Source organism: Gouania willdenowi, unplaced genomic scaffold (assembly GCF_900634775.1).
Source record: "Gouania willdenowi unplaced genomic scaffold, fGouWil2.1 scaffold_309_arrow_ctg1, whole genome shotgun sequence".
In the NCBI taxonomy this organism is placed as follows: Eukaryota; Metazoa; Chordata; class Actinopteri; order Blenniiformes; family Gobiesocidae; genus Gouania; species Gouania willdenowi.
Genome location: NW_021145070.1, coordinates 651,290 through 673,380, shown reverse-complemented (window position 1 = coordinate 673,380; position 22,091 = coordinate 651,290). Strand labels below are relative to the sequence as shown.

General features: G+C 40.2%; 1 protein-coding gene across 1 annotated transcript in view; it reads left to right on the top strand.

Moving 5' to 3' along the window:
* Positions 1-10,646: 10,646 nt before the first annotated feature.
* LOC114459396 (uncharacterized) overlaps positions 10,647-22,091 on the top strand; it is a 30,198-nt gene continuing 18,753 nt past the window's right edge. Inside the window, exons 1-13 of the mRNA XM_028441659.1 lie at positions 10,647-10,777; positions 12,845-12,959; positions 13,041-13,144; positions 13,235-13,399; positions 13,506-13,613; positions 13,743-13,836; positions 13,925-13,992; positions 14,084-14,149; positions 14,450-14,608; positions 14,704-14,766; positions 14,848-14,991; positions 15,082-15,159; positions 15,262-15,330. Of these exons, the coding sequence (XP_028297460.1) occupies positions 12,845-12,959; positions 13,041-13,144; positions 13,235-13,399; positions 13,506-13,613; positions 13,743-13,836; positions 13,925-13,992; positions 14,084-14,149; positions 14,450-14,608; positions 14,704-14,766; positions 14,848-14,991; positions 15,082-15,159; positions 15,262-15,330 (1,233 nt within the window). The 5' untranslated portion in view covers positions 10,647-10,777. The remainder of the gene's footprint in view (positions 10,778-12,844; positions 12,960-13,040; positions 13,145-13,234; positions 13,400-13,505; positions 13,614-13,742; positions 13,837-13,924; positions 13,993-14,083; positions 14,150-14,449; positions 14,609-14,703; positions 14,767-14,847; positions 14,992-15,081; positions 15,160-15,261; positions 15,331-22,091) is intronic.

Genomic DNA, 22,091 nt, shown 5'->3' with positions numbered 1-22,091 from the left:
ACAGACAGGCAGACAAACACACACACACAGACAGACAGACAGACAGACAGACAGACAGACAGACAGACAGGCAGACAAACACAGACACAGAAAGACAGACAGACAGACACACAGCTACACAGACAGACAGACACACAGACACACTGACAGACAAACAGACATACACACAGACAGACAGACACTTAGACAGACACACAGAGAGACCGACACATAGACTGACAGACAGACAGACACGCAGACAGACAGACAGGCAGACAAACACACACACACACACACATAGACACAGCTACACAGACAGACAGACAGACACGCAGACAAACAGACACATAGACTGACAGACAGACAGACAGACAGACAGACAGACAGACAGACAGACAGACAGACAGACAGACAGACAGACACATAGACTGATAGACAGACAGACACGCAGACAGACAGACAGGCAGACAAACACACACACCGAGACAGACAGACAGACAGACAGACAGACAGACAGACAGACAGACAGACAGACAGACACAGCTACACAGACAGACAGACACACCGACAGACAAACAGACATGCAGACAGGCAGACAGACCGACAGCAACACAGACAGACACACACAGAATGACAGACACAGACACACAGCTACACAGACATACACGCACAGGCAGGCAGGCAGAAACATAGACAGACAGACACATAGACTGACAGACAGACAGACAGACAAACACACACTAACACACACATAGACAGACAGACAGACACAAACAGACAGACACAGCTACACAGACAGACAGACAGACAGACAGACAGACAGACAGACACACACAGCTACACAGACACACTGACAGACAGACACAGCTACACAGACAGACACACAGACAAACACACACACACACCTACAGACAGTCAGACACACAGACAGACAGACACACAGGCAGGCACACTGACAGACAGACTCTTAGACAAACAGACACATAGGTAGGCAGACAAGCAGACAAACACACACACACACACACACACACACACACACACACACACACACACACACACACACACACACACACACACACCTACAGACATTCAGACACACAGACAGACAGACATACACACAGACAGGCAAACACAGCTACACAGACAGACAGACAAACAGACACACACACACACACACCTACAGACAGACAGACAGACACACAGCTACACAAACAGACAGACACGCAGACAAACACACACACACACACACCTACAGACATTCAGACACACAGACAGACAGACATACACACAGGCAGGCAAACACAGCTACACAGACAGACAGACAAACAGACACACACACACACACCTTCAGACAGACAGACAGACATACCTACAGACAGACAGACACACAGCTACACAAACAGACAGACACGCAGACAAACACACACACACACCTACAGACAGTCAAACACACAGACAGACAGACACACACACACACAGACAGACAGACTCTTAGACACACAGACAGACAGACACACAGACAGACAGACAGACAGACAGACAGACACACACAGCTACACAGACAGACAGACAGACAGACAGACACAAAACAGACAGCCACACAGACAAAGAGATAGACAGAAGTGTCTCTGAGTCCTCTGTGAGACAGACAGACAAGATGACTGACTTCCTGTTTGGTTTTGGGCGGGGTTATAATGTATCTTTTTGCTCATCTTGGGGTCAATAATACATGTAAATTTGATGTGAATCCATTGAAAAATAGCAAAGATATATCATTTAGAATGTGAAGGATTTTACAGTGACATTATAGGCCCCTCCCACTGATCACAGCCTGTTTTTTCTATCAGGACCTGTTCCCATCTTATAAGATTAATCCAACACTATTTTGAAGTCAACACGATCTTCTTTCCGGACGCCTAAAAGTGGCGCCATCTGAGAACACAAAGCATGAGGTCACATCTGTCTCATGTTCTTCTTATCCACAAAAATGAAACTGTTCCTAATTCACAAGTTTTATTATGAATGATGATTAATGTGTACAGAATAAAGCAGATGATGTTAGTCCATCACCTGAGGATTATAGAGGGGATACATTTTCTATCAGGCACAGTGAGACAGGCTGAAATCATTTGTATCTCCTGATAACATGTTCTGGTCCACAGTCCTGTATCACCATGTGTCTGTGTTGAGAATGTCTGAATAAATGCTATGAAGTTATGATGATCAACAGAGGCTGAATAAAAAAATACACCAATATCTAAAGATCAGATCTCCTGTGTAAAGGAAAGTGAGTTACATCAACAACTGCTGTGGGCAGTGCTGCAGTAAGTTCATCAGAACATCATTGAGTGAAAAAGGTGGATCTGAGTCTGACAGTGTGTTCAAATGTTCACAGTGGTGTTGATTTTACTGTATCACAAGTTGGACACATTGATCTAAAGACTGAATTACAGCATGTTTGAGTCTAGAACCCAGAGAGTATTTAGCTAACGTTTAGTTAGCATGCTGGTCGCCTAGCAACATTACACTTTCATAGAAAAAGGAGAATATATGACATTGTCAAGCAGATCTATGAATACTATTAACTTGAGGAACACTTGATGTACAGAATATTATTATTATTATTATTATTATTATTATTATTATTATTATTATTATTATTATTATTATTATTATTATTATTATTATTATCAAATTATATATCATTTAGGGGTCTATTGTGTCTGCTTCATAGGTATATATGAGTTGTTTAATGTGTATTAAGTTTAATATTTAAAACATAATTATTTTTATTTCTTACCAATTTATATTTAGTGTATTTAGCTCAAACTGTCTTTTTAATGTTAATCTTACTGTCTGGATTATATCAGTTTTGTCTCTGTTTACGTACATGGTTTTGTTGCTAGATTTAGATTAAATTAAAATTAGATGTTCTAAAAATGACGTTAAATTATCATATGTTAAACAGGAACCATGAATAATTATCCATCTTTGACAATCAAAGCATGATCGTAACAATCCACATTTAGTTTTAATAATAAGCTAAACTGATATCTAAACACAGAATTGTAGCTCCGCCCTTCATGCGCGCTCCCACAGCAGGGGATACAGATTCTGTTGGGGGTCACTGCTTTGGTACGACAAAGTCCAAAATGCTTGACCATCACGTGATTCATGTAAACTCAATTTTTTCCAGAAGGTAGTGGAGGGCAATTTGAATCCATTGACATAACTGGGATTTTTGGTAATTTGTCGTCAATAACTGCATTAATTGGCAATATTTATACAGTACACCATCGTATGTATGTGTATATACAATATATGTTTATGTAGTTCCATAAATAGTTTTTTCCCTAATGTAAAATTTTATTAATTAAAACATTGTATAAAAATGTGTTAATATGTATTGTATACAGTATGTATTGCTTTGAATTTTTTTTAAATTTAAAGTGGTGATTAAAAAACATCACATCCAGACTGGACACATTGAAAACATATTTATTATGTTTATACATTAATATAAATAGACATTATATTTTTACTATGCACTGATGCACACACCCAGCATCACTACTCAGCAACCTAACAGAACATCACTTCCCCTCAGACTAGATAGCGCTGATGCGTTTCGAGGGCGAAACGCCATTTTTGACCTTTGACCCAAGATGGCTGACTTCCTGTTTGGTTTTGGGCGGGGTCACAATGTAACTTTTTGCTCATTCTGGGGCGAAGACTACATCTGGCGATTTTCGTGCAAATCGGTCAGACCTGGCGGTCGTGTGGTTCCATCGTTTGTTTTGGCGGCGAAAACGCACGCATAGCGTGCGTTTTCTGTCCGTTTTTTTTCACGCCACCAAATTATCAAATTTTTCGCCAGGCCTGAGGTGCGTGCAAATTTCGGTGAGTTTTCGGGCATTTTTAGGGGGTCGAATTAGCGATCAAAGGCGGACGGGGTATAATAATAATAATAATTAAAGCCGCGAGCGGCATCATAGGTTCCGATGAAGCGGCCGGGGGCGGTAACCCACGGTCACGTATGCCACTGTTTTGGGAATTGGCCTGAGCAAATTTGGTGTAAATTGGTGTAAAAACAACTGAGATATTGCATTTATCAAGAAATGGCGAAAGATTTTCCTGTCATGATAGGCCCCTCCCACTTTTCACAGCCTGCTCTATTTGCCATAGCAATGTGCTTCCATCTAATAAGATTCATCCTACAGTGTTTTGAAGTCAACACGACATATCGTCTGTCCGCTACAGCTGCTCGTGTTGGATGACCACAGAAGCGGCGCCCTCTGAGAACGCAAGGCATTATGGGTAAATTGGTTCTCGAGTTTTGTTATTGGCTGTACGATCATCATGTGTATCAAATATGAAGCAGTTTGAACTTTGCATTCTAGAGTTATAAGCTTTTTCCTAGAACGGCGTCCTGTAAATGCTAACCGTGTACATGACCTTAAATGACACCGGTCGAAAACACAAGGCATGATGGGAAATGTTTCAAAGCAGTCATGACCAAGCTTGGGCACATGTCCTTTGTGTGAAATTTGAAGCTGATCGAAGTTTGTGTGTCAGAGTTATGGAGATTTGGAATTTTTTGAGTGCTAACAAAAATTAGCATTGCATTTTTGTGGCGGCGCCACGACCAAACCGTGACAGATACGAAAATTCTTTCGATAACTTTTCATCTTCAATGGGTCCTATGTGGTGTTGCCAAGTTTTAAGCGAATCGGATGAATCCCCTCAGACTAGATAGCGCAGATGCGTTTCGAGGGCGAAACGCCATTTTTGAACTTTGACCCAAGATGGCTGACTTCCTGTTTGGTTTTGGGCGGGGTCACAATGTAACTTTTTGCTCATTCTGGGGCGAAGACTACATGTGGCGATTTTCGTGCAAATCGGTCAGACCTGGCGGTCGTGTGGTTCCATCGTTTGTTTTGGCGGTGAAAACGCACGCTACGCTACGCTACGCGTGCGTTTTCTGTCCGTTTTTTTTCACGCCACCAAATTTTCAAATTTTTCGCCAGGCCTGAGGTGCGTGCAAATTTCGGTGAGTTTTCGGGCATTTTTAGTGGGTCGAATTAGCGATCAAAGGCGGACAGGGTATAATAATAATAATTAAAGCCGCGAGCGGCGTCATAGGTTCCGATGTAGCGGCCGGGGGCGGTAACCCACGGTCACGTATAGCACTGTTTTGGGAATTGGCCTGAGCAAATTTGGTGTAAATTGGTGTAAAAACAACTGAGATATTGCATTTACCAAGAAATGGCAAAAGATTTTCCTGTCATGATAGGCCCCTCCCACTTTTCACAGCCTGCTCTATTTGCCATAGCAATGTGCTTCCATCTAATAAAATTCATCCTACAGTGTTTTGAAGTCAACACGACATATCGTCTGTCCGCTACAGCTGCTCGTGTAGGACGACCACAGAAGCGGCGCCCTCTGAGAACGCAAGGCATTATGGGTAAATTGGTTATGGAGTTTTGTTTATGGCTGGACAGTCGTCGTGTGTATCAAATATGAAGCAGTTTGAATTTAGCATTCTAGAGTTATAAGCTTTTTCCTATTACAGCGTGCTGATGGCGAAGGATTCTCCTGTGTCATGATAGGCCCCTCCCACTTTTCACAACCTGGTAGATTTTCCATCGCAATGTGCTTCCATCTAATAAGATTCATCCTACAGTGTTTTCAAGTCAACATGACATATCGTCTGTCCGCTACAGCTGCTCGTGTAGGACGACCACAGAAGCGGCGCCCTCTGAGAACGCAAGGCATTGTGGGTAAATTGGTTATCGTTTGTTGTTTAGCTCTGGACAGTGATCGTGTGTATCAAATATGAAGCAGTTTGAACTTTGCATTCTAGAGTTATAAGCGTTTTCTTAAAACGGCGTAGTCATGGCGAGGGATTTTCGTGTGTCATTATAGGCCCCTCCCACTGGCCATGATGGGTAATTTGGTCATCGAGCGTTGTTCATGGATGGACAATCATCGTGTGTATCAAATATGAAGCAGTTTGAACTTTGCATTGAAGCGTTATAAGCATTTTCCTATTATAGCGTGCTGATGGCGAAGGATTCTCCCGTGTCATTATAGGCCCCTCCCACTGATCACAGCCTGTTTTTTCTTCCATAGCAATTTGCTACCCTCTGTGTAGGTTCATCCTACAGTGTTTTGAAGTCAACACGACATATCGTCTGTCCGCTACAGCTGCTCGTGTAGGCCGACCACAGAAGCGGCGCCCACTGAGAACGCAAGGCATTGTGGGTAAATTGGTTATCGTTTGTTGTTTAGCTCTGGACAGTGATCGTGTGTATCAAATATGAAGCAGTTTGAACTTTGCACTCTAGAGTTATAAGCGTTTTCGTATAACGGCGTAGTTATGGCGAGGGATTTTCCTGTGTCATGATAGGCCCCTCCCACTTTTCACAGCCTGCTCTATTTGCCATAGCTATGTGCTTCCATCTAATAAGATTCATCCTACAGTGTTTTGAAGTCAACACGACATATCGTCTGTCCGCTACAGCTGCTCGTGTAGGACGACCACAGAAGCGGCGCCCTCTGAGAACGCAAGGCATTGTGGGTAAATTGGTTATCGTTTGTTGTTTAGCTCTGGACAGTGATCGTGTGTATCAATTATGAAGCAGTTTGAACTTTGCACTCTAGAGTTATAAGCGTTTTCGTATAATGGCGTAGTTATGGCGAGGGATTTTCGTGTGTCATTATAGGCCCCTCCCACTGGCCATGATGGGTAATTTGGTCATCGAGCGTTGTTTATGGATGGACAATCATCGTGTGTATCAAATATGAAGCAGTTTGAACTTTGCATTGGAGCGTTATAAGCATTTTCCTATTACAGCGTGTTGATGGCGAAGAATTTTGCAGTGACATTTTAGGCCCCTCCCACTGACCACGGTCTGTTGTTTCTTTTATAGCAATTTGCTCCCCTCTGTGTAGGTTCATCCTACAGTGTTTTGAAGTCAACACGACATATCGTCTGTCCGCTACAGCTGCTCGTGTAGGACGACCACAGAAGCGGCGCCCTCTGAGAACGCAAGGCATTGTGGGTAAATTGGTCATCGTTTGTTGTTTAGCTCTGGACAGTGATCGTGTGTATCAAATATGAAGCAGTTTGAACTTTGCATTCTGGAGTTGCAAGCGTTTTCGTATAACGGCGTAGTTATGGCGAGGGATTTTCCTGTGTCATGATAGGCCCCTCCCACTTTTCACAGCCTGCTCTATTTGCCATAGCAATGTGCTTCCATCTAATAAGATTCATCCTACAGTGTTTTGAAGTCAACACGACATATCGTCTGTCCGCTACAGCTGCTCGTGTAGGACGACCACAGAAGCGGCGCCCTCTGAGAACGCAAGGCATTATGGGTAAATTGGTTATCGTTTGTTGTTTAGCTGTGGACAGTGATCGTGTGTATCAAATATGAAGCAGTTTGAACTTTGCACTCTAGAGTTATAAGCGTTTTTGTATAATGGCGTAGTTATGGCGAGGGATTTTCATGTGTCATTATAGGCCCCTCCCACTGGCCATGATGGGTAATTTGGTCATCGAGCGTTGTTTATGGATGGACAATCATCGTGTGTATCAAATATGAAGCAGTTTGAACTTTGCATTGAAGCGTTATAAGCATTTTCCTATTATAGCGTGCTGATGGCGAAGGATTCTCCCGTGTCATTATAGGCCCCTCCCACTTTTCACAGCCGGCTTTATTTGCCATAGCAATGTGCTTCCATCTGATAAGATTCATCCTACAGTGTTTTGAAGTCAACACGACATATCGTCTGTCCGCTACAGCTGCTCGTGTAGGACGACCACAGAAGCGGCGCCCTCTGAGAACGCAAGGCATTGTGGGTAAATTGGTTATCGTTTGTTGTTTAGCTGTGGACAGTGATCGTGTTTATGAAATATGAAGCAGTTTGAACTTTGCATTCTAGAGTTATAAGCTTTTTCCTAGAACGGCGTCCTGTAAATGCTAACCGTGTACATGACCTTAAATGACACCGGTCGAAAACACAAGGCATGATGGGAAATGTTTCAAAGCAGTCATGACCAAGCTTGGGCACATGTCCTTTGTGTGAAATTTGAAGCTGATCGAAGTTTGTGTGTCAGAGTTATGGAGATTTGGAATTTTTTGCGTGCTAACGAAAATTAGCATTGCATTTTTGTGGCGGCGCCACGACCAAACCGTGACAGATACGAAAATTCTTTCGATAACTTTTCATCTTCAATGGGTCCTATGTGGTGTTGCCAAGTTTTAAGCGAATCGGATGAATCCCCTCAGACTAGATTCGCGCAGATGCGTTTCGAGGGCGAAACGCCATTTTTGACCTTTGACCCAAGATGGCTGACTTCCTGTTTGGTTTTGGGCGGGGTCACAATGTAACTTTTTGCTCATTCTGGGGCGAAGACTACATGTGGCGATTTTCGTGCAAATCGGTCAAACCTGGCGGTCGTGTGGTTCCATCGTTTTTTTGGCGGCGAAAACGCACGCATAGCGTGCGTTTTCTGTCCGTTTTTTTTCACGCCACCAAATTATCAAATTTTTCGCCAGGCCTGAGGTGCGTGCAAATTTCGGTGAGTTTTCGGGCATTTTTAGGGGGTCGAATTAGCGATCAAAGGCGGGCGGGGTATAATAATAAAACGATATAATAGCGAAAACAATAGGTTCCTCTGTCCCATTCTGGGACATCGGAACCTAATTAAAGCCGCGAGCGGCGTCATAGGTTCCGATGAAGTGGCCGGGGGCGGTAACCCACGGTCACGTATACCACTGTTGGGGATTTGGGAATTGGCCTGAGCAAATTTGGTGTAAATTGTTTTAAAAACAACTGAGATATTGCATTCACCAAGAAATGGCGAAAGATTTTCCTGTCATGATAGGCCCCTCCCACTGATCACAGTTTTTTTCAGGATTGGTGATGAAGAAGAGGAGTGATAATGAATATTTGAAACATGTGAAAGTTTAATGGTGTAAATTGGTTAAAGAATGACTAAGCAGTTAAAGTTCTTAATTGTATGTGTGAAATGAGAACCTGCAAACTCCACAGAAGAGGAGGACTGGTGATGAAGAGGAGGAGTGATGATAGGAGGACTGGTGATGAAGAGGAGGAGTGATGATGAAGAGTTCAATGGTATGATGGTGAAGGATTTTCCTGTGTCATTATTGCTAGACTAATGTTATGTTAAATAGTTTTTAAGCTACAACAAATATATAAATCATCATCTATGTTAATACTAAATCAAAATACAGTAAATACACTGTTGACATGAATAACAATGTTTTCACACTTTTTCAATGTGTGAGAAAATACATAAATTAATAACTAATATAAGGGGAAAAAAAGGGACAGATATTAAATATGTATATAATTTATTTAGGTGTTATTATTTTTTTTCTCACACATTGAAAAAGTGTTAAAACATTGTTATTCATGTCAACAGTGTATTTACTGTATTCTTAGTTAATATTGACATAGTTAATCATTTATAAATTTATGTTTTAGTTAATGGTGGCAAATAAATAAAATAATCATATTTCCGTGTTTTTTTTTATTTCCACTTTTATTTAACAGTCTATATTTAATGTGTTTAAATATAGAAATATTATATAAATATTTAATATCTGTCAATTTTGTCCCCTTATATTAATTGATGTGTACGTCATTTTTAATGTTCCTTTTTGTTATTTTTCACATTTATTTAGTTAATAATTTATTTATTTTCTCACACATTGAAAAAGTATTAAAACATTGTTATTCATGTCAACAGCGTATTTACTGTTTTTTTTTAATATAGTATTGACTAATAATTGATCATTTATATATCTATGTTTTAGTTAATGGTGCCAAATAAATAAAATAACAATCAATATTTCTGTGTTTCTTTTTATTTCCACTTTTATTTATCAATCAATATTTAATGTATTAAAATATATAATTATTAATTGATGAATTAATTAATTATATTAATTGATTTGTATGTAATTTTAAATTTTCCTTTTTGTTATTTTTAACATTCATTTAATTATTCTTTTTTTTAAAAAAAATTATTCTCACACATTGAAAAAGTGTTAAAACATTTTTTATTCATGTCAACAGTGTATTTACTGTATTTTATTTTGTATTGGCATAGTTGATAATTTATACATTTATGTTTTAGTTTAAAAACTATTTAACATAGCATTAGTCTAGCAATTGTATTAACCTAGCATTAGCATTATTTAGAGTTAGCATTAAGCTAACATTAATTTTAACCTAGCATTAGCTAGCAATAAGTTATATATTTATGTTTTAGTTAATGTTGCCAAATAAATAAAATAATTACATTTCTGTGTTTCTTTTTTATTTCCGCTTTTTTAAAAATCAATCTATATTTAATGTATTTAAATATAGAAATATTTATAATTTATACATTTAACTTTTAGTTTAAAAACTGTTTCTATCAGATTTTCATGATTGAAAAAAGAGTTGAAGACATTTTTATTGCATTTAAATAGTAAACACATTTGTTGTAAAATTCTGATCCGTGATTGGAGCGTTTTTACGCACACTGCACTGTGCTGCACTGTGATTGGTTGGTCAGGTTCAGGTCGAATCTATAAATGGCCCCTGCCGTCAGGTAACACGTTGTCTTCAGATTGATTTCCATCGTGAAGTTCATCTCGAGGATTCACCAATATCTGGCTACACATCTCCTGTAAGGACTTGTCACTGGATATTGATCACCAACAACTTTGGACTACCTTTTCCACCCTTGTATTGCCAAAAACCTCGGACTTTCAAAGCGGTAAGTAAATTTTGACTGGGCCTCTCATGTGTTCAGGCCTGAGCCCTTGATGCTAAGCTAATGTAATTTGTATTGTATTGTATGCACTGTATCTATTGTGATGCACTTTGTGACTTCTGTCTGTAAAAGGTGCTATATAAATAAATATTACTTAATTACTAATGATTAAGGCGCGGACGCGTGTGCGTGCGTGTGTGCGCGCGCCTTCTCACTAGGCCTTGAACATGTGCGTAGGCCTCAGCCAGTTATGCTAAGCTAATGATTGTGGCGCGGACGATGTGCGTGCATGCGGTGTGTGCATGCGTGCGTGTGCGTGCCTTCTCACTAGGCCTTGAACATGTGCATAGGCCTCAGCTAGTTATGCTAAGCTAATGATTGAGTCATGTATGTGCCCGCCCGCTCGCACAGGGAGCGTGCACGTGCCTCCATTGGCACCGTAATTGTTTTGAGAGTAATGTACCTCTGTCATTACAGTAGAGAAAAAGAGCCTTAACGTGGCTTTAAAATGTTTACATTGGATGTTGACTTCAGCTCTGTTGTTTTTATTATTAAAACAGTAACACTTAAAACTGATTTTGATGAAAATATATTTAAAAAATGCAATGAGGAAAAATCTTTATAAAATGAAGTTTGTAAAATTATATATTTTTTTCCACTTTTATTTAACAATTTATATTTAATGTATTTAAATATAGAAATAATATATACATATTTAATATTAGTCAAATTTTTCCCCTTATATTGATTTGTATTTAATTTTTAATTTTCCTTTTTGTTATTTTTCACATTTCTTTAGTTATTATTTTATTTATTTTTTCACACATTGAAAAAGTGTTAAAACATTGTCATTAATGTCAACAGCGTATTTACTGTATCTTTATTTAGTATTGGCATAATAATTAATGATTTATATATTTATGTTTTAGTTAATGGTGCCAAATAAATAAAATAATAATTTCTGTTTATTTCCACTTTTATTTATCAATCTATATTTAATGTATTTAAGTATATAAATATTTAATATCTGTCCATTTTTTCCCCTTATATTGATTTTGTATGTAATTTTTAATTTTCCTCTTTGTTATTTTTCACATTTATTTAATTATTATTTTATGGACTTCTCACACATTGAAAAAGTGATAAAACGTTGTTGTTCATGTCAGCAGTGTATTTACTGTATTTTGATTTAGTATTGACATAGTTGATTTATAAATGTGTTTTAGTTTAAAAACTATTTAACATAGCATTAGTCTAGCAATAGTGTTTACCTAGCAATAGCTTTATTATAGATTTAGCATTAGCCTAACATTAATTTTAACCAAGCATTAGCTAGCAATAAGTTAATGCCATCTTTTGGGTAATTTTTGACTAATCAATTTTTTTAACAATTGCTAATGTACATTAAACTGTATATATAATTTATCAATATAATGTACTTGTAATACCATATATATATATTTAAGTAATGTACATTTAAATCTACACACATCATTGTAGTTGCAAAGTAAAAAGTAAAATAAAATAACAATTATATTTCTTGTTGTTTTTTCCACTTTTCTTTAACAATCTATATTTAATGTATTTAGATATAGAAATAATATATTCATATTTCATATTTGTCAATGTTTTTCCCTTATAGTGATTTGTATTGAATTTTTAATTTTCCTTTTTGTTATTTTTCACATTTATTTATTTTTCTCACACATTGAAAAAGTGTTAAAACATTGTTATTCATGTCAACAGCGTATTTACTGTATTCTTAGTTAGTATTGACATAATAATTGATCATTTATATATTTATGTTTTAGTTAATGGTGCCAAATAAATATTTTTTTCCTAACAGGATAAATAATTGTGATTATCATTCTGGCCATAGAATAGTTCATTTATTGGAAAAATCAGTCAAATGTCTTTGTGCTTTTTATTCCCCTCTGCCTTTGCCGTTTAGGTCCTAGTGTGTCATAGTGTCGTTTTATTTGAGAAAGCTCCTATGAGTTATATACAGTATCAAAAAATAAATAACAGGTTCAATCATTTCAGTGTTTTGAACTATATTTTTTTGTTTAGATGCCTCGCACGAAGTCCCACCGCCGCTCCGAAGCTGCGAAGAGGCGGATGGCAGAGAAACTAGCTCCTCTAGTTACTCTTGCGCCACGGACGGATCCTGACGATGCCCGCATTGGTATGTAACGGTCTGTTGTCTGTTGTCATTGAATGTCGTTTGTCTGAGAAGCTTCAGTTAACGTTTGTTTTTTGTAAATAGGTGTCGGTACCGGCAAGCGTCACGCCGTCAAGAAATGGGAAGTTTCTAGTTTGACTGGACACCAGCACAAACTGACCATCCCTGCTGAGTCCCCGGATAAGAAGGTAATTTTATTGGCGTCTGTGGCTAATGCATTTCACATGTATACGTTTTGATTAAAACATCATTAAATAATTGTCATTCTGTGTGTGTAGTTTGTTCTTCTTGTGGGCGATTCCCACCTGCGATCCATTGCTGATGGGATCGTCAAGATGCCAGAAGGAAGGCTTTCCTTTGGCGTCATGTCTACCCCTGGGGGCTCCGCTAATGATGAGAGGATCGAGTTGCTCAACTCCACTCTCCCATATGATCCTGACCTGGTGGGTTGTTGTTTCTTGGTTAATGGCGTGTTGCAGCCGACTTAAATAGGTGCATATTGTCACCTACCGGACTGGAGTGTTTAAATATTGGTGCTATCTACTTCAGGTGTGCCTTCTGGCGCCAACTAACAACCTGAAGAGCACCAGGAACCCGGAAAAGGCTGGTGCTGACTTTGCCAGGCTTTTGTCCAGCATCCTAACCCGCTGGTCCAGGGTACGTTAGTAAAGCCTCTAATAATGCATGTTTGTTTAATGTGCAGCATATCAGAATGAAATGAAAGGAAATCAATAATTGTTTTTGCTGTTAAATTAATACGTTATATATAACAAATATTTTGAACAGCTCGTGGTGGTCGACTTCCCACCACGTCTTGATGCTGATCTGTACCCACAAGAGATGATGCGTCAAGAGTTCCACAGAGTCGCGGTTAAGTTAGGTATGTTGGAGAGAACATTTATCGACTTTATATTATTAATATTGTCATTTAGTGAAATTACGTGCTAATGTTTACCGATTGTCTTCAGGTGTTAAGTTCGTTCCCATTGCGGAGCACTTCCCAGTGGGAAATACAGCTCTGTGGGCCAGAGATGGTGTAAGTAAAAATTATATGCTCCTCTGCAGGTTATGTTGGTTTTTCATGAGGTCTTTTTAATGTAGTAAATGTTTGTAATTTGATTTCACAGGTCCATCTGTCTGACAATGAGGGGATGCCTATACTTGCGCAGCTGCTCTGGAGGACTTCTTACTTGGTGAGTGAAATTAGAACTCCTCCATTCTGATCTTTGTTGTGCTTATTTCTTTGTGTGTAGCTTTGTGGTCTATGCAGGGCTCTAATGTGTCTGTCATTGTTGTGTGCTCGGCACTATACAATCAATCTTTATTTGTATAGCGCCAAATCATAACCAATGTTATCTCAAGACACTTTTACAGTAGCGCAGTGTTGAGGACCGACGCTTCATTTTATTGATACACATGCATATATACATAATTGTTATGCCTATGTGGTGGGGAAAAATGTGATGTCATTAAGGTGTTGATTTTGTTATCAGGAACTGGAAACAGTGCCAGTAAGTAAGCCTGCGCTGGCACCCGTCAGAACACCACCTGTCCCACGCCATCGTCCACGTGTGGTTTTGAAGGGTGAGGTCGTCTCACCACCTCCTCAAAAGAACCCCTTCATATGGTCAGCTATTGGACAAGGCAGGAAGGTATTTGACTGCATAACTGAGTGTTGCTCATTTGTCTCTAGTGTTATCTAAAGGATTATTGTTTTTCTTAAACCAAATGTTTCTCTGCATTACAGAGAAACACATCAGGCGAAGACTCGTCCTCTGTGTTTCCAACCAAGGGGATGGATAAGCAGCAGGTAAAGTTTGAATGATCTAATGGTGTGTTTGTTCATGTGCGCACAAATAAAACACAGTAATTCTACATGTGTATTTTTCAGGTGGTGAGTGAGTTTTCCATCCCGCTGAGCCCCGTTTGGTTCAGCCCTGCCATGCTGGATCTGATGGACAGGCTTGTGCCATCGGATCTCAGCAGTCCAGAGTCAATCTCTTCCCCCTCACAGTTAAAGTGCCCACGTGGCAAGGTCAGTTATTTTCTCTTATTGTCTGTAAAACATCTAAGACCGGTTAATACATTGCACAGTGTTTATTCATGGTTGTGTTCTTTGTTTCAGGGGAAGAAACCGCGTGCTGTGAAGGTGAAAAGTCAGAGTTCACCTTCCAGATTCCTGCATGGTGGGGTGGAGCGGGAGGTTTGTATTCATTTATTTAGTAGTTAGAGGAAACTCAGAGCTTAAGTATTATACATTGATTGATTACTTATGTGTCTAATGTGTGTTGCTTTTGTTTTGTAGCCGCAGGTTGTCACTGGCTGCGTTGGACTGTCACCCAGCGTAGCTGTAGCAAGGACACCTGCACAGGAGGTGAGTTATATTTGTAGTTTAATAACTGAACATGTATTAACCTGTTTTAGCATCATGGATTGTTTAAAGAACAGTTGCATGTATTGTTGTTTTGGGGGAGAAAATGTTTATTTGATAAATCATACTATGATGCACCTGTGTAATGTGGATGAGGTGAATAATGAGGACAAGAAGCTAGTGTGTTTGTCAGCTGAGATCTGTGATGCTCGGCATCTGGAATGAGAAAACGTGTTGGACTGCTTATTCATGGGAATTCTTTTTGGGGGGCAGAGGGATGCTGTGAAGGTGAAGACGAGGAGGTCACCTTCCAGAGTCGTGCCTGCTGGGGTGGTGGCAGAGGTTTGTATTTTTTAGGTTTTTTCAAAAGCGTTGTTGAAATCAGATCTGTGTAAAATATGTATGAATTCAGGAAAAACACACAAAGTATTGCATATTTATTCAATACTTGTGTGTCTGATATTAATGTGTGTTGTTTTGCAGTTGCAGGTCGTCCCTGGCACTGCTGGAGCGCGTGCTGCTCTGTCGCCCACCCTGGCTGAGGTCTTCGCTGGAGCACAGGCTGCTGCTGCGCGGAAACAGGACGTCCAATCTTCACCGGCAGAGTGTTCTAGTGAGGACGGCCGTTCTGCACTGGAAGGTAAGGTGAGTGGTTTGGTAGGTGTAGAGGCAGAGAGTTTGTGTGGTAGCAGCACGGTCAGGCCTGCTGCTCCTCGTAGGTCAGTACAGGGCTCTTTTCACCAAGGAGATGGCCGCTTTGTGTATGGAGGTGTGCAGTGTATGGCAATTAGTCTGGTTGCTATGGCTAAACACACTATCCACAGTGTGTTTTCATGGCAGGCAGCTGACCTAGATGAAGTACTGGTAGTAGGTGATGAGGTCTATAGTTGGTTGTATGAAGCGGGTTTAGTGAAGGACGTAAGCAAGCACCTTTCTGTGCCAGAGCTGCCTAAACAGCATTTCCTTTTTGGACACAGCTTTGAGTTTGTGGAGGGAGCTGTGGTGTCTGGTGATGTAGATGTAGTGCAGGGAGAGTTTATAGAAATTGGTGTCCAATTCTCGTTAAGGGAGGCTTTGGCCAAGATTTGTGGAGAGTATGAAACATCTTTCCTGACACTGGCGAGAAACACTTGCTCCATCATTGTTCAGGATGGTCGGTATGCAGTCGTGGACTCTCATGCACGCGATGCATTTGGAATGCAGTCAGCTGCAGGGAAGAGTGTAGCTGTTTTCTTTGAGAGCCTGGATGATGTGTTTGACCACATCTGCAGGTTTGCTCGTGGGTTGCGGTCCCAAAAGGAGTTTGAGCTTTGTGGAATGCGTGTCACTCCCAGAGGTGTAAAGCGTAAGAGCGATAATTTAGACAGTGGAATTGTTGATGTGGAGCCAGCATTGTTGATGTGGAGCCAGAAGTGGTTATTAGTGAACATAGGCATGTAGAGATGGAGTTTGATTATTTAGACAGTGAAATTGTTGATGTGGAGCCAGATGTGGTGTATATTAGTGAATATAGGCATGTAGAGATGGAGTTCAATCCCGTTGGTACAGATGTATCTCAGGCCATTTGTAGAAAGTTGAAAATTGAGTATGAGAAAGTTGATGTCTTTTCCATGACTGGTCTTTTAGGAGCGCCTTGTCAAAATGAGAAAATAGAAGAGGATGGTAATTGTTTTTTTAGGGCTCTTAGTCAGGCTGTTAGTGGGACACAACAAAAACATAGAAAGATTAGGCTGGCTGTTGTGAAGCATTTAAAAAGTAAGGCCGATTTTTACAAGACTTTTTTGAGATGTGGGTATACCTCTGTTGGTGATTATGTCGGAAGGTCGAAAATGTCTTGTGTAGGAACATGGGCAACCGAGATGGAAATTCAGGTGGCAGCTGATTACTTAGGGCTTAGTATTTACACTTATTGTAATGGTCGGTGGTTAAAATATGATTGTAATGGTGAGCAGTTGTCAGAGCAGGGTGTTTATTTAGAAAATGTCCATGGTAATCATTTTGAGACGGTTGTGTGTGTGAAACAGCCTCAGGAGCAGAGTTGTTTAGGTGTGTGCAAAGTGACTGAGGATTGTTTCAGTGGATATAGTCTTAGACAGCATGGCACAGGGAAGAGTAGCATTGGTACTGCAGCTGTAAGATCAGATGTAAATGATGAGCTTGTGTATATTGATGAAGGCCTACATGAGCAATTTGGTCAATCTTTATCTGTTGATTCAGGTAGAGAGCTGGGGATTTGTAAGCAGTATTCAAAATACATGGAGAGAAAAATATATTTGCAAAAGAAAAAAAAAATTGGAGAAAATGAACGCTACAGGGATAGTGTTAGGGAAAGCGAAAGGAGGCGATACCAGGACAATGCACTGTTTATGGAAAAACATAAAAATAAGAGCATCCAAAAATATAAAAAAAATGTTGACCATAGAGAGTTAGTCAAGGGCTATAGCATCCAAAAATATAAAGAGAATGTTGACCATAGAGAGGGGGTGAAAGACTATAGCATCCAAAAATATAAAGAAAATGTTGACCATAGAGAGTTAGTCAAGGGCTATAGCATCCAAAAATATAAAGAAAATGTTGACCATAGAGAGTTAGTCAAGGGCTATAGCATCCAAAAATATAAAGAGAATGTTGACCATAGAGAGGGTGTCAAGGCTTTTAACATAAAAAAATGGAAGGAAAGTGATGTCCATAGGCAGAAAAGCAACGAAAGGGATAAGAGAAATTATAAGCTACATGAAATTCGTAGGCAGAATGTTAAAGCATTAAGTAAAATGAGCTATCGAAAGAAAAAGCAAGAAATTAAAGAAAAGGTAGAGCAGATAGATTATGTTATTGAGCAGTTTTTAGAAAAGGTTAAAGATGGACCAGATTGTGTTTGTTGTGTTTGTCATCGGTTGTTGTTTAAGCACCAGGTTATATCGTGTATAAGGGAATCGTACAGTCTTACAAAGCACGTGGCATTGGTAGCAGAGCAATGCATTACCACTGACTATTTGCATGTTTGTTCTGAGGACTGTGTGAGCCCGTGCCAGTGGTTGGATACGTCTAGGGGTCACTTGTGGATATGTTTTACGTGTGATAAGAAGTTGAATAGGGGTGAGGTGCCAGCTGAATGCGTTTCTAATAACTTGAGCCTTGATCCCATCCCAGAGGAATTAGCATGTTTAAATAGTTTAGAGCAGCATTTGATAGCTTTGCATATACCATTTATGAAAATGTTGGCATTACCTAAAGGTGGTCAGAATGGTGTGCATGGTCCAGTGACTTGTGTGCCTGCCAACATAGTTGAGACGAGTAATTTTTTGCCGCGGTCTAGCTTGGAAGGATCTCTAATACCCGTTAAGTTGAAGCGTAAGCTTACTTACAAGGGGCATTATGAGTATCAATTTGTTGATAGCACTCGTGTTAGGAATGCTTTAAGGTATTTAAAGGAAAATAATCCGTTGTATAGAGAGATTGAATTTAATGAAGAATGGGTTAATGAGTTGTGTCTGATGGAAGAGGATGAGGCAGTAGAAAAGAAAAGTGATGGGAAGGTAGGAAATGTTGTGCAGTCTGAGGATGCAGCTGAGGATGAGTTACTTCACGATAGACAGCAGCACTGCATGTTTCAGGATACTTGTTTAATGCCGGTAGATATTGGTCAGGAAGCGTTGGATCATTATTTAGACAATGTGTTGAATGTAGCCCCCGGTGAAGGTAATAATCCAGTGAAGTTGTTGTCAGATACTGCTAATGAGGCAAAGTGTTTTCCAGTATTGTTTCCACAAGGAAACAATACTTTTCACGAGAGTAGGGAAGTAAGGTTGACTTTGTGTCGTTATTTTAATAATAGGCTGTTGAGTGCAGATGGCAGGTTTGCACGGAATGTTGAATATATATTTTATGCCCAGTACTTGTTGGACCTTCAGCAGGTAGTGTCTAAGGTGTCCATTGCACTTAGGAAAGGAAAGGGTGGCTACAAAGCTAAAGATGTTGGTGATCGAGTGAAGGACGAGGAGTCGTTAAAGAAGCTGCTGGGGTTTGATGATGGTTTTCGTTTTCTTCAGCCTATTAGAGGCACTCCATCTTTTTGGCAGAGGGCAAAGAATGATCTCTTGGCGTGTGTTCGACAGCTTGGGATCCCTACCTGGTTTTGCTCGTTTTCCCCAGCTGATATGCGCTGGGAAAGTTATCTTAACAATATTTTAAGGCAGGAGGGTCGTTTAGAGACAGCTGAGCAGTTGGAGTGGGCGGACAAGTGTGATGTTTTACGACGCAATCCGGTCGCAGCGGCCAGATTGTTTGATTTTCGCTGGCATATTTTCTTGAAGGAGGTGATTATGTCACCCTCGCATCCTTTAGGCGTGGTTGTAGATATGTTTCATAGGGTGGAATTCCAGCAACGTGGGTCTCCTCATGTGCATTGTCTTTTTTGGATAGAAAACGCACCTGTGATTAATAAAAACACAGATCAGGAGGTTGTGGAATTTGTGGACAAATATGTAACGTGTGAGCTGCCGTCTCAAGATGAACATCTCCTTGAGATTGTGACATCTGTACAGCAGCATTCAAAGCGACATTCAAAGACCTGTAAGCGGGGTAACACTGTTTGTCGCTTTGGCTTTCCGAAGCCAGCTTCAGGTAGGACCTTTATTAGTCACGCTAAAGAGCCAGAAAAACCATGTAAGTGTCAGACGGGCGATAGCAAAGAACCCTGTAAATGCAAGGCCAAGGAGGAACCTCAGATGCAAAAGGCAATGGCAAACCGGATTCTGGATGTGGTGTTAACGGCTCTCTCTGGTGAGAATTGTCAGTATCGGAGTATTGACCACTTGTTTAGTGAGCTAGGGATAACTCAAGAGCTTTTTGAGATGGCGTTTAGACGGTGTGAAAAAAAGACCCGTGTAGTATTGAAGAGGGATATTGGTGAAGTTTGGATTAATCCTTATAGCAAGAGCCTGTTGAGGGGCTGGAACGCGAACATGGACATCCAATTTGTAGTAGATGCATACGCTTGCGTGGTGTACATCATTTCCTATATCTCCAAAGCGGAAAAGGAAATAGGTTTGTTGTTAGCAAATGCCAAGAAGGAAGCAGAAAAGGATGAAAATTTGAGTGCAAAAGAAGCAATGAAAAAGCTGGGTACTGTGTATTTGCATAATCGAGATGTGTGTGCGCAGGAGGCTGTTTATAGACTAACACCAAGTATGCATCTAAAGGAGTGCTCCAGAAAAGTTGTGTTTATTCCCACAGGGGACAACATTGTGCGGATGAGTTTGCCTTTCGAAGTGTTAAAAGAAAGGGCAGCGTCAGGTGAGGGTCTTAGCTCAGAAGGCATGTGGATGATTAGTTTAATGGATAGGTACAGAAGCAGGCCAGATGACATTGCATTCAATGACATCTGTATGGCAACATTCGCTTCAGAATATCGGATTTGTAGCAAAGGTGAGAAACCCAAAACTGGATTGAAATTGAAAAAGGATTTGGGTGTTGTCTCGAAAAGAACACGGACCAAAGCTGCAGTGGTGCGTTACGTGCGCTTTTCTGAATCAAAACATCCCGAATCCTTTCATCAAACCAACCTGCAGTTGTTTCTTCCTCATCGAGACGATTTAGATGTGAAACCTGATGCCTGGGAAACGTTTCAGCTGTTTTATGAGAATGGGTGTGTGAGGTTTAGTGATGGAACAAGTCATTCGGTGAAGTCTGTTGTTGATTTAAATAGGTCCCAATTTGAGGAAGAGGACGCTGAGGTTTTGGATGAGATCCTGGATTCAATAGATGAAGATAATATTATTTTTGATGATGCGTGGGGCCAGTTGTGCCCAGAGAAGGAGAGAGAGCATTTAGAGTGTGTGGAAGAGATGGAGAGTAGGGAGCAGATGGTAGATGAACATGGTGAGGAGCAGATTCCTGATCTGGCATGTAACGCGGAAAGAGTTTGTCGATTGGAAAAGAGAACCAACATCTTGTGTAGAAAAGATGGTTTGGCTTTAGTTGGGTCTTTGAATGAAAAGCAGATGTCTGTATTTTATCAAATACGACAGTGGTGCATAGACAAGGTTTCAGGGGAAAAAATTGAGCCATTCCACGTGTTCATTACTGGTGGTGCAGGGACAGGAAAGAGCCATTTAATAAAAGCCATTCAATATGAGTCGACTAGGTTGCTGTCACCTTTGTGTCATGATCCGGACAACGTTAGTGTTGTGTTGACGGCACCAACTGGTATTGCTGCTTTCAATTTGAAAGCATGTACAATCCACACGGCTCTTGGCATTGGACTGGATTTGCGCTTACCGTACATACCGTTGGGTGAAGAGAAGGTGAATGCATTGCGTTTGAAATACATGGATTTGCATATATTGATTATTGATGAAATTTCCATGGTGGATCATAAATTGTTATGCTACATTCATGGTAGGTTGAGGCAGATAAAGCAAACGGGTGACTTTTCTTCCTTTGGCAACGTGAGTATTATAGCTGTGGGTGATTTCTATCAGTTGCCTCCCGTTAAAGGGAAACCTCTCTATGTTGAGGGTATCGGGGTTCACCTGTGGTCTGTGTTTCAGGTAGTTGAGTTAGAGGAAATAGTGAGACAGAAGGACAGAGTGTTTGCTGAGTTGTTGAACAGGATCAGAACTCATGCAAAGGGAGAAAAAATGCTGGCTAGTGATGTTGAGACACTGAAGCATTGTGAAACTGGTGAAGTTAGGTCAGGTTTACACATATTCCCTACAAATAGTCAAGTAAGTGAGCACAATTGTGGTGAATTGTTGAGGATT